The following is a 13587-nucleotide window of genomic DNA, read 5'->3' as shown; positions in this document are numbered from 1 at the left end:
ACCTTTCTCCATCTTAAATCACACACACACACACACACACACACACACACACACACACACACTCACTCACTTTCCCCCTCTCTCTCCAAATTCTAAGATTTAATGCATTTAAATTAACAGATCAAAGAAACTTTACAAAAGGCGTTAAGTATGATGATAGCTCAACACTATAATGTTAACATTTGGAAGGCTGAGGGAGGAGACGGCTGTAAACTTGAGGGCAGCCTGAGCTACTTACCAAATTTAAGGCCATCCTGGGCTACAGAGTAAGGTGTTTTAATTAAACAAAACAAAACAAAAAAACCCACCCAAACAAACAAACCAACAACCCAACCAGAACCAAACCTTCCAAAATAACACCTAAAGAGGTAATTAAATGTAATTAAATATCAAAATTAGATTACTCAAAAAGTTATTTCAAATAACAGAACATAGCAATACAGAAAGATATGAAGTCACATAAAAGCAGTGTTTTAAATGTACTGGGAAAAGCAATACCTTTTAAGTACTTATTAAGAATGTACTGCAACCCATAAAATACTGTTTCCTCGTATTTCACCTTCCTTACTTTGGAGTTTTCTGTCTTCTTTTCACGGCATTCAAAGTAGGAATAAACTTTGCTTGTGTTGGGTGGGTATTGTTTATAGTGAGTAACCTATATAAAGAAAAATACTTTCATTAGGAAACACTGAGAGTAGAATAAAGCACAACAGACAACCCTTCACATTATTTCCAAATCAGAAACTCTGCTTGTTTTCACTAGCTACTGGTCAACCTCCCACCCTGGCTACACAGAGCAAGACACAAGTACATCACCAAAATCCTTCTAATGATACCTTATCTTACAGTCAAACAAGTGACTAAGATTATATAAGTGAGCTTAAAACCCTTCGGGTGGAAAGGACCTCACTTGGTCTTAGGGTGCAGCCTTTCTTGTGGTCTGAGGTGCACAACCATTATCAAACGGACCAGGGCAGCCAACTCAGACAGGCTGTGTACTTGTTTGCTTTCGGTGAAATGCTTGAGACTGGGGTCACTTCAGACTTGGGCCTTTGGAATACTTGACTGCTTGTGTTTGGGGGTAAGAGCTTTGTGCATGTCTGTGTGGTGGGTGTGCATGTGCATACAGGTGTGTGGAGGTCAGGTGACTTCAGGTCTTCCTCAGTTACTCACTACTTTACTTTTAAGACAGTATCTCTTTCTCATCATCAATTCAGCTGCATCAGCTGGCCAGCACGCCCGGGTCTCCTCTCTCTGCTTTGCCAGCACTGGCATTGTAAGCAGGTGCCAACATGCCTAACTTTTCATGTCAGGTGCTGAAGGTCAAACTCAGGTCCCCAGGCTTGTGCAGCAAGCACTTTACTGACTGGGCCATCTTCCTGGCCTCCATATTTTGACTGTGACTTGTTTTATGAGGTCAAGCTTGGAATTTTGCCCCTTGGACATCCATGCTCAAGACAATTTGAGGTTTGGATCAAGAATGTCCAACCTATACCATTACTATGTAATGTGTCAAGTCTATGTCTCCTTGTGACCCACCTCTTTATGCAACTATAAGGCACCAAGGATGCTCTTGACAATGTTCTACAGACACCTGGATGAAGGCAACAGCAGCAGCAAAAATAATGAAAAGCAAATAGAAAGCTTCTTTTAGGAGTTGTTGAAGACGGCTCAGTAGATAAAGGTACTTGCTGTTGATAAACCTGATGGCCTAAATTAGATCCATAGAACACATGTGGTAGGTGAGAACAGATTCCTGCAGGTCATTCTCTGATCTCCACATGAGCACCATGGCACACACGTCCCTTCACATACATAAATATAAAGTCTAGTAAAACATCTAAAAACAAACCCAGAACCTCCCATTTTGTTATTTCTCAAATTGCTTTTGAATAGTAAGCTTCTATATGATCTTAACCCTTATGAGTTTAAAAGCAGGAAAGCCTTCTAACTAACAGCTTCTAGTCTATGAATTTGGTAAAGGCCGCTGTTAAAAACTTACCAACTTCCATTTGAAGAAAAAAGTTATTCACTAGACTTTCAGTTTTATATTAGTGTTTTTTCACACTAAAGCAATTAATTGAATAAATAAATGTACAAAGTGACTGGAAAACAAACAACTAGAGTAATGTTTGTTTGCACAGTGGTAAGAACAAAAAGAGGAACTTTAAAATTTAAGGTACAGGTAAGTGACAGCCACGGTGGACCAAGTTTCATGAGTGAATGTAGTTCACACCAAATTCCCTGTCAGCTATGATTTCAGGTTTAGGGAAGCCAGGGTTTCTTTGGCTGCACAATCTCAATCTCAGTGAAGCTTGACTCTATTCTAGAGATTCTTTGTAACTCAGCACTAGCCTTCTAAAATAAATGCATTTCCACTGTCATTTCTGAACAACAGTCCTCTGTGCTTCCTCCTCAGTGAGGCATGCTGGCAGCCTCCCTTTTGCTGCATACAAAGGTGTGTGTGGGTAAATCTCTACAGAAACGTGGACTTTGAGAACCTGGGTTCTGCAGCTCCATTTTGTTTAGGCACAGCAAAAAACCATAATAAAAGGATAATAAAAGGCTCAGGAGCCCATGGCCTGATACCACCGTCAGTTTACGGAAAGCTACAAAAACCAAGTGAGAAAGCTAATACAGAACCAGTAATTAAGCCCACTAATCTATCACAATGCAAACCAACCAACCAACCAACCAACCAACCAACCAACCAACCAACCAAAAAGCCCAAGGTAAGTATATTTATAAATGACATTTCAGTAACAGTTGAGCTCACTAGGGAAAAAGACAACCCACACTTAAAATATACCCAAGATATATGTAAACTACAATGTCCTCCAAGCTGCAACTCTGTAACACAGTACTGAAGTAGAAGAAAAGGAAAAATGAAATGATGGTCTGGATCACACAGTACATGCTTTATAAAACTTAGGGTTATAGCAGTATTTCACAGGATCTACCCTGGCCTGAGTTTAGTAGTCCATATACTACCCAACAATGTATCTCTCTCCTACCAGATTTTACAAAGTGTAAGGCAGGCTGGGGGATAGGTCAGTAGGCCAACACTTGCTGGACAGGCACTAGGACCATTTGAGGGCCCGGCACGTATACAAATGCAAGCAGGTGGGGTGGCCCAACTGCAATCCCATTACGAGGTGCAGACAGGGTCCACAGAACAAACTGGCTAGCTGGGCTAACCAAACTGTGGAGCTCTGGGTTCAAGGGAGACCCCCACTTCAATGCTATTTTGGAGAACAACTGAGGAAGATATCCAACATTAATCTCTGGCTGCTGCACATATTCATACACCACGTTTGTACAAACAGAATAGCCCAGAAGCATGCAATCAAGCACACACATACCACATACATAAAAATATACAAGGCAACTTAATTACTTTTCTGCTAAGCCAAGAGACAAAAGTTGAATGGAAATATCTCTAACTCGTTTAGCTCCATCAGGGTCTAAAAGTGTAACAAAACTTCTCATCATAGTTACACTTTTATTTAAAAAAAAAACTTAATTAAAAAAAAAAGATTATTTTTAGCCAGGCAGTGGTGGCACATGCCTTTAAGGCCAGCACTTGGGAGGCAGAGGCAGGTGGATTTCTGAGTTCGAGGCTAGCCTGGTCTACAGAGTGAGTTCCAGGACAGCCAGGGCTACACAGAGAAACCCTGTCTCAAAAAAACAAAACAAACAAACAAAAATGATTATTTTATGTGCATGAGTGTTACCACATTCATGCAGTGCCTGAGGAGGCCAGAAGAGGGCATCAGACCAGAGGGTTGAGTCACCATGTGGATGCTGGGAACTTAACTGCTTCCCAAGAGCAGCCAGTGCTCTTAACTGCTGAGCCATGTCTTCGTCCACAAGTACTTATTTTTTAAAGCTTTATTTAGGATGCTTTTTTTTATAGTGCTTTATAACCCACTTTGCCTAAATATTCAGAATGTTTCCTAAGATAAAAAAAAAAAGATGTCATTATTTCAAAGTTGCACAGGCTGTTGAAGTAGAAATGATTCATATTTTACAATCTTAAGAGAAAAAGATTTTAAAAGAATGCAGGTTAAGGATTTAAAATGTCTACACAAACTGACAGGTAATTAACCGAAAGAGAACTTTTAACCTATGAACAGTCAACATGCTATTATTAGAATATACAGTAATGATTAGATCTAGTTATATAGGAATACAATGCTTGAAGGGTACTATTCTTTAAAAGCAAAACAAGTTTCTCAGTAACTATTACTCCAAGAATAAAGTCTATAGGCAGCAACTCTAGCTTTACTAGTTTGCTGCCTTCTTTACTTTCAGCTAAAGTGGTCACTGAACTACATCACAAACAGGGACATGACATAACTAATCAGTTCATTCACAAACACATAACCTGTTTGTTCTATGTGCCAGGCCTTACGGTGGTTTCAGATGCTGAGGGGAGGAAGGAAAATAGGCTGACATGGTCTGAGTTCTTACAGTGCTAATGAGAAGGCGAGAGAAAAACAATACTCAGACAAAGTAACTCCAGATTAAGATGGATGCTATGAAAAAAACGGGACCTGGCAATTATCTTTAAGGGGATTCAGAGAGATTTCTCCAAGGTGTTGACATGTGAACAAGATTCAAACGGCAAGACAGGAAACTCTTGGCATAAGGAAGAGTACAGAATAATGGCCAGTGTTGTTGGCTCTTGAGACTGGTAGGGTCAGTATAGGTAAGATCACACACAGGCACAGGTGCTAGAAGGAGCTCCCATTGGGTATTAAGTGCAATGCAAGCTGCTATGTCTTAAGCTGGGGTAACTGTAACCTGATTCACTTTTTTCTTTTTTTTTTAAATGCTGGGATTGAATCTAGGCTCTTACATGTGGTAAGTCCATGCCATGACACTGAGCTACAACTCCTAGCCCCTCCTCACAATTTACCAGTCTGGAGGTTGGGGGAAGAGAGAGAGCATAGCTGGAAGTGTGTGACACACACACACACCAGCATAAAACAATCAGTCTTGCAGAAAAAGATAATAAGGATTACAGGATGCTCAGAGCAGAGTCAGGAGTTAAGTAGTTACTGCCCACAGCTAAGTCAGATAAGGAGAAGACCTATCTAGTATTTCTGGAGGTAAAGGAGGGTTAGAACTGGATGAGGAGAGTGATGAGACATTACAGAGATCTCCTAGAGTTTGGCTTCAGCAACTGGGTTAACAATGGTGCCATTTAAACTAGGAGTACTGGCACATACCTGAAATCTCAGCACTCAGGTAAGGCAGGAAGATGGCCTTGAGTTGGAAGGCCAGCCTGGGCTACCTAGTGAGTACCAGATCAACCACAGGCACATAGCAAACCCTACTTCAGCTCTTCTCAAAGAAAGGGTTCATTTACTGAATCCATGAAGACTGTGGGAGAAATAAGTGAGAAAACCAAAGCTCAGTCTTCAACAAAGTGATACCAATCAGTTTCATGTGCTCAGAACACATGAGTGTATGAACAGGAAGACCTTGACTCCTGTTAATTTTTCCACTGCCTTGATTTCTACTGCTAGATACAATGGTTCTGGGAAGTACAAAATTCTTCACATTCCTAGGCAACCTTACTATAGTCAATGTTCCCTGACCTGGCAGAGCCCTCCTGTGGCTAACAGCACTGTGAAGAACACAGGAGCCTGTGAATCTAGTCTTTAACAGAACTGCAGTGCACTTGCTTACCTGATGAAAAGATAAGCTCAGGGCCGAGAGATGGCTCGGCGATTGTTCCGAGCACTGACATGGCAGCTCACAACCGTCACAACAATGTAATTCCAGTTCCAGGGAATCTAGAGGTACCTGGCACACACGTGGTACACGGACATGCATAGAGGCAACAGATCCATACACAGCTTTTTTTTTAGTTAAAAACAAACAAACAAAACCCACCTACAACGATTCTAAAAAAAATTAGGTGCTAGATAGTAGCTTTCAATGCCTAGAATAAAAAGGTTCTAGCCCCATGTTTTAACGGGGAGCTTTCTCTAAGGTGGGCTGTTAGCCAAGCAACTTCATGAATACATTCCATTTTCTACCACTGCCCCACTATGACAGTGGGGTCAAAGATAAAGGCATACTGAAGGTTAGCACGATCCTCCTGGGGGAATGTAGTGGTTTGAATAAGAATGGCCCCCAAAGGCTCTTGTATTTAAATGCTTAGTCACAGGGAGTGGCACTATCAGGAAGTGTGGCCTTGTTGGAGTAGGTGAGGTCTTATTGGAGGAAGTGTGTCACTGTGAGTGAGGGCTCTGAGATCTCCTATGCTCAAGCTCTGTCCTGTGTGACGAAGTCTCCTTTTGCTGCCTCTGGATCAAGACGTAGAACTCTCTGCTCCTCCAGCACCATGCCTGCCTCTCTGTTGCAATGCTTCCCGCCATGATGATAATGGCTTAAACCTATGAACTGGAAGGCAGCTCAATGAAATGTTTCCTGAGATTCGCCACAGTCACAGTGTCTCTTCATAGCAACAGAACACTGACTAAGATATTGAATTAGGTGTAATTTTCTCTAGGCACTCCTTTAAGATGTTCCACAGGTTGGCCTGAGATAGTGTCTCAAGATCCTTCCTCCTAAACTGATATCCTATCACCAAAAGCAACTGGTACTTGCCCACTTTTTCAGTATTCTTAACTGGTAAGAAATAAGAATTAAGAGCCAAAGTCTAAAATGCAATGGGCTAGCATACTCAAGGTCACAGAATAAGTGACATTATATGGGCAATACCAACAGAATCAGACAGGCTCTACTATCCCTATCCTGGGTGACCTCTGTCTTACTACAGCTAATGTATGGAAAAAAAAAAAAACAGCAAAAAACATCTGTTTTTCAGGATTTTTTAAAGTTTGTGAAGCCCTGGAAATTTGTTGCCACAAAAGATAATTTGTTGCTATTTATCTCCGAAGCATAAACTGCTTGCAGAAGTTGGTTCTCTCCTTGCACCACATGGGCCCCCACCCCCACCCCGCCTGAGAGCAAACACCTTTCTTTACCTAATGTTGCCAGCTTTACTGTCTTATTTCAATCATCCAAGTTTTCCCTACCAACTTATAAAACTTACTTGAAGAAATATATTTAAAATATCACCCTCTTTTTTAAGACAAGGTCTCATGTAGCCCAGGCTAGCCCATATTTCCTATGTAACCAAGGGTGGCCTCCCACCTCTACTTTTTCAGTGCTAGGATTACAGAGGTATGTCAATGATTGCTATATACATGTCTTTAAGGACATGAGAAAAAAACCACAGAGTCCTAGCACTACCCCTCCTCACTGATAAGTGCTGGTGCCATGGGTCCATGTTCCTGTAGTGTTTACTCAGAAGCATGGACAAGGCCATTACACAAAGTGGGAACCAGTGAGTGAGAGGAAAAGCTTGAAAGTTCCAGTCAGAACCAACCTGGTCATATGATTTTCATCGCTCCAAATCTCTTCTGCAATAATTCTCAACTTCCTGTGTTCCTTAGCCATTGGAGAACACATGTCTGACGGCTTCATTGCTACAAGGAAGTTAAGCAGCTCTTGGAGGCGTCCCTAAAACCAACCTTTCTCCACCCTGGATTGTAACACAGTGTTGTTCCCCTCTGGGTTCCTTCACTATGTATTAAGGAATAACAGAAAGAGTGCCTAACTCTACATCACCGGTCTAGGAAGCCTCTGAGAAGCAAGTCACCCTGGTGGCACACTTCTCAGTGGTGTGAAGGACTGCTTTTGTGTATTCTGTCTTTTCCAGCCATAGCACAATGACAGTGTCTTCTGCTAATCTTCTAAAGATAAAATGTTGAAAAAATGTTAAAACTATTCTCTGCTGTAGGCGTTTATTTAAAAAAAGAATGTATAAAGTTTTGTGGAATCCAAAAGAAAATGATCTTTGACTGCTTCTGTTTAGTTGTTTGGAAATTGATTATTCCAGAGGTAAGCTTAAAAGAAAAACCGTGTCTCCTTTACAGGAATGTCCCGGAATACAATCCAACCACCGAAATGGCTGGAGTGGCTCACACCCATCTTCCCTAGCTGGGTTAGTGCAAGGTCACTAAAGCTGGGTAGGAAATGTGCCCTAAGCGATTCTGAAAATATAAATGATTGAAGACATAAGAGCGGGCCCTTTTTATTTGGAAAATGAACTCAAGATGAAACTGAAGAGCTGCATTTGCCTGTGCTCTCAGCTCCTTATTACACAGAATGAAATACGAGATCCCAGAAATGCAAGTGTGTTTCAAACACTCCTCCACTAGCCCAGAGTGTCCTGCCCTTTCTTAAGGACACTGTGAAAATGTATCCCACATGTTGCTATATGTTTGGCCACCACCTTCTCTGCTCTGTGGAGTTTAGGAAACGATTTTCCCTCTAATTTTAGAAGAAATCTCTTCATCATCCAGCCACTCTCTTCTAAACAGCCATGAATTTCTGAGAACTGACAAGAATAAATAATTGCCAAATAAAAGAATTTTCATTACTTGTAATCTTGGGTTTAGCATTCTTGCTACCTCTCTACCTAGGATTAAGAAAAGACAAAAAGTAAAGGACAAATACTTTGTATTAGCCTGATGAGACTGGTCAGGAATAACATTTATTACATACAAATGAAATTCATGCAGAGAAACATGGCTTGCTAGGACATTAGAAAGCTCTAAGATTACTTATTAACTAGAAGCATCTCCAAAACCCTGCCGCAACCTGCTGCAGCAGCTTCACAACGGCTGGGAAGAGCTGCTGCTTTCTTCTTAATACAGCTCCAGCTGCTCCCTATCCGCTATGTAGAGCGTGCTAACCTGGACCTCACAGAAACCTGCCTCTCTGGTTTCTTGAGTGTTGGGATTAAATCAAAGATGTGCCCTCCTAAGCCTGGCCTGTATTTCCCATTTACATCCAACCACTTACACATAATGCAGTAAAATATAGGAAAATTATTTTGGGATATTTACTTATATTTTACTTTTACAAAATGAGACTTTTCTAAAATCACTAAGGATTCCCAAAACACCTCATGGAACTAAATCAAGCAGAGATTTTAAGAGCCTCCAGTACCACAACAGGAATGGTAATAACCTTGCAAAGGTGATTTCCACTTTAAAATCCCATCTGAAGTAGGGTATGGAGGCACAGGCCTTTAACTCCAGGACTCAGGAGGCAGAGGCAGGCAGATCCCTCCGAGTTCACGGCCAGTCTGGTCTACAAAGCCAAGTTCTAGGATAGCCAAGACTGCTACACAGAAACTCTGCCTTGAAAAACCAAAATGGAATAAAATAAAATTCCATGTGAAAGACCACCTGTTGATAAATCTTGGATCTTTTAAAATGAAAATTTATCTACTTACAATAGTTCACACACAAAAAAAAGGACCAACTAGTATATAAGCAAAATGGGACTCTGACACATTCAGATTACAGGGTTAAAAAAGTAAAAAGCAAAGAAGCAAAACAAAAACACCGGAGTACTACGACTAAATTGCTACACTCAAAACTATCACGATGTTCAAGTAAATACTAAACTCGAAAGCTAAAATTTAATCTGTTCTAGTCAGAGTCTGACATTTTACCTTTTAAGCATCTTGGCTAACAAACTTAGTTTACGATCAGTGCAGTTCATTTCTTCATCACTCCTCTCTTTGCTAAGGTGCATTTCAATTAATGCAAGAGTGAAATCAATAGGCACTTTAAAGCAACGTGCCATTTTACGCTCCCCACAAGTTCTCCAGGGTTAGAACTCCAGTTCCTTTACCTCTTGGGTGTTTCACTTTCCATTTCACAGAAATCACGCAGTGATCCTGAAGAGCCAGAGCACACTGGCCTCTGACCAGGGGCCAGGCACGTGAATGATCCTTAGGTGCAAGGGAGTTTGAAATGCAGCCCCACTGAGTGGGACGGCTGAATCAGACCCGGCTCCCGGGGGCCGGGTTCATCCTCCGCGCTGGGACCACTGGCTGGGTGAGGGGCACACCGCCAGGACCTCTCCCCGAGCTCCCCAGGGCAGGACCGTACCTGCCGAGCCAGGGGCTGTTACCTAACCAGCCCGATCGTCCCATGGTCTCATCCAGTCCACCCTGTCCAGGAGCCAAGGCCGCCGGCGGCTACGGTAGCTGCAGCGTGCGCCCATCCCGCCGAGCCTCCAGCCGCGCCCCCGCCGCGCCGCAGGCCCCGCCTCCGGCCCGCGCCTCCATCCTTCAGCCACCGCGTTGCGGCTCCTCCACCTGCCCCATCCCGCCGCCCTAGCTCCCGCCGCCTCTGGCCCTGAGACCCCCCCATCGCAACTCCACCTTGTACGAGTCGGTGGCCAGCAGGATGTTGAACTCGGCTTCTGCCGCAGCATTCATCTCGGGCCGGAGCGGAGGCACCGCGCCACGAGCTGCCCGGCGCGGCTGCGAGCAAGGAGAAAAATGGGCTTCGCTGCGCTCCGTTGCTTAAGTCACCGCTCGCTCGCAGGGGGCGGGAGAGCAGGGAACGGAGCGCGGGGAGGGGCCGGGAGGGCGGGCAGGTCCGTGACGCGGCGGCGGAGGCTAGCGCGTTACCCTGCCCAGCGCGCTCCAGCGGCTTTCCCGGCCGCTCCGCGCCCCGCCCATCCCGGGGACAAGGGGCGGGGCACGGCCGCGCGTGCGCAACGCAGGGGCGGGGGAACTGAGGAGGACGTGAGGCACGCGCTGTGTCTCGGCGGCGCCCGCCCCAGGCCTAAAGCCGACCGTCACCCCAGCGCGTGACCTGGGCGCCTGCCTCTCAGGGGCGTGGCTTGTTGCAGGGGCGTGGCCTAGGCGTTCCTAGCCTCGCCCCTCCTGCCGTGAGCCTCTTTGCCCGCCCCAACCCGGACCTTCCTCTTGTCCTACCCAGTCCCTGCTCGTCCAGAGAGTCTTGTTGGAGTCACGCCACCAGCCAAGGCCAAGGAGCCACCCACTGTCGTCTCCCTGTTCCCGCACGCGCTGAATTACCTTTGTCTCCGGCTTGGACTATGGATGGACCCTTTGGTTCCCATCCGTCTGGTTGATCCTGATCCTCTAGATTTTCCTTTAAAATCAGAGTTGCTGCTCGAGGTCTGAGTTCCTCTGGTGCGTGGACTTGCTTTTCTCCCCGCTCTGTCTGTAGCTGAGCTCTTTGATCCTTTGAAGGCTGTTTGACTTCTCCTGGGGAAAAGCCTGAACAGTCCTTTGAGTCTTAAGAGGAAGGTTAAATTCAACCCTCTCAGACAATGTAGGGACAAGACCAAATTGAATCTAATATTGTTGGGAAGTAAAAGGCATCCAGCCAAGTCTTATACAGAGGATCTGGTTTTTCCTTTAAATCATTAAATCGTGGGGAAAGAGCTAGTAACCTCCCAAATACGCGAAATGACGTCTGATGACGTCATCCAACTTCCATGAGCCTGTTCTCTCGTTCAGTTTTCACATACACAGTGAAAAAAAATTTTTTTTGCATAAAACTTAAATTCCCTTTGCATGTTTAATAGCATTTAAGAATTCTAAGATTTAGGTTTTGTTGTTTTGATTTTATAGAATACAAGTAGCAGGGAAAAATTGGTAAAACTAAACTGGCATAGACTGCATCAAGTTAGTAGCTTCTTTTTTGCCTTTTACTTCCCAACAAAATTAGATTGAGTTTGGTCTTGTCCCTTCATTGTCTGAGAGGGTTGAACTTAAACTTCCCCTTAAGACACAAAGGACTGTTTAGGCTTTTCTTCAGGAAAAGTCAAACAGCCTTCAATGGATCAAAGAACTCAGCCACAGAATCCATTCATCTACAACTGAACGCTATATTAGGCTGTTTTATGCAGAAAAAAATTAAGATTCTAATTACAAAGTTGTCTTTGTTCACGGTAGTGCTTTTAAAAACAAAATTTGATCTTGCAATCTGAGTTTTTTTTCCATTATAAAAAATAAAAAGTCCAAAATGTAAAAATGCTAACGTACTACGCATACAGACATAGCTAGATAAGTTCAAGAATAGTGTCTGCAGAACTGTTACTGGCTCAACCCCACAGCAATCTTTAGAGGAAAAGGTGGCAATTGAAGTTGTTAAGAGTTTGGCTCTTAAATGCTGTCCCCCCAGAGACCTATATGCTAGCGTGGAGTGACAAGTGGGAAGCAGGTCAACTTTTAAGAGTTGGGGTCTGAATAGAGGTCGTTCCATAATTGAGGAGATGGGGGATACTGGAACACGTACCTCATTCCCTCCTCTTTCTCTTTGGATGAGATGTGCCATGCCACCACAAGCACAAAGCGACAGGGCCGAGCAACTGTGAACTGAAACTCTGAGCCAGAATCAACCTTTTCCTTCTTCAGAGTTGATTTTATCAGGTATTTTGTCAAAGTGATGAGAGCTGACTAGCACATAAATCATGTTACCAATAGAAAGCTGCATTGCCAAAGGTAGAATCTGGCATGTTCTTGTACAACTATATCTTTAAACCAGGCAGGTTTTGAGTGAATTGGGGTTTAGAACTGTGATATGAAATTATTACCAGGTAGAAAAAACCAAGATTTCATTTTGAAATAGTATCTACTGAAAGATAACTTGAAAGAAGAATTTACTTGGCACCTTTAGTAGTGTGTAAAAGATCTAACAAACTGATTCTCGTGGATTACCACATCACAAATACCCAGATTCAAGTAGGTCCTGGTCAGCCAATCACGTAGAAGAGATTGGGAATCAGGATCTTACTATGATCAAAGTGGGTGATGCTGAGTTCCTCTTGTTTTTCAGTCAACCTGTGCTAGATATGCTCTTATATTTCAAGATATTCCAACCTAATGTGATTTCACTTCATTAAATCAACAAAACCAGCAGTGGAGAAGTAAGTGTAGGTAGACCTGTCCCATCTCCAGCCCCTGAGAAGGGTGCTCTCCTTTCTCTCCATCATCTCCAGATTCATCACTTAGCAACAACTCTCACAGAGGCAGATGTACAACAGGAGCTTCATGAATACAACTTAGATCTTTCCCTTATTCAAGGTGCTTAGGTCCCTGGGTAAAGGTTTTTGACAGAATAATTCCTTTGTCAGATTTCAAGACAGACTGACATTGTCTCTGTCGCATGGTTATTAGTAATCACACTTACGCAGATCTATAATGGGAGAGAGCAATTGGGGTAGAAAAGAACCACAACATGTAGGGTTTGAAAGCCGAGTGTGGTGGTGCACATCTTTAATCCTAACCTCAGGAGGCAGAGGCAGGCAGACCTCGGAGTCTGAGGCCAGACTAGTCTACAAGGTGAGTTCCAAGACAGCCAGAGCTACATAGAGAAACCTTGTCTGGGGAGGAGAGGTGGGGTACAGTTTTAAGAGGAAAGGAACAAGAGGAAATGTAATATTTGAGTCATGGTTTATTCTGAGTTTGGGAGAAACGGAATAAACCAAATCATGCCCTTCAGGGGGAGAGACCCTGTCCCCAGCTAATTCTGCAGTTTGTGAACAGGCCTAAGGAATTATCTGGGTCTACAAAGCTTCAACAAATCAAAAGCTAGGCAAATGTATTTTAAGGAGGGGTTCAGGTTCCATCCCGAACGGGTAGAGGAATTTGACAGCATTAGTTGCATAATCCTGGTTTTAGTCTTGAAGGATACAGGAGTAAAGGGGATGTGGGATCTTCTTTTGAGG

General features: G+C 43.4%; 1 protein-coding gene across 1 annotated transcript in view; it reads right to left on the bottom strand.

Moving 5' to 3' along the window:
• The window catches only part of Nampt (nicotinamide phosphoribosyltransferase), a 37073-nt gene extending 26518 nt beyond the window's left edge, over nucleotides 1-10555 (bottom strand). Inside the window, exons 1-2 of the mRNA XM_028768789.1 lie at nucleotides 10265-10555; nucleotides 499-655 (exon numbers count right to left, since the gene is read on the bottom strand). Coding sequence (XP_028624622.1) covers nucleotides 499-655; nucleotides 10265-10321 — 214 coding nt within the window. The 5' untranslated portion in view covers nucleotides 10322-10555. The remainder of the gene's footprint in view (nucleotides 1-498; nucleotides 656-10264) is intronic.
• Between the last annotated feature and the right edge of the window lie 3032 nt (nucleotides 10556-13587).

Source organism: Grammomys surdaster, unplaced genomic scaffold, assembly GCF_004785775.1.
Source record: "Grammomys surdaster isolate TR1022 unplaced genomic scaffold, NIH_TR_1.0 188, whole genome shotgun sequence".
Taxonomy (NCBI): domain Eukaryota; kingdom Metazoa; phylum Chordata; class Mammalia; order Rodentia; family Muridae; genus Grammomys; species Grammomys surdaster.
Note: the sequence above shows the minus strand (reverse complement) of the source record. Positions and strands in the feature narration are given on the sequence as shown.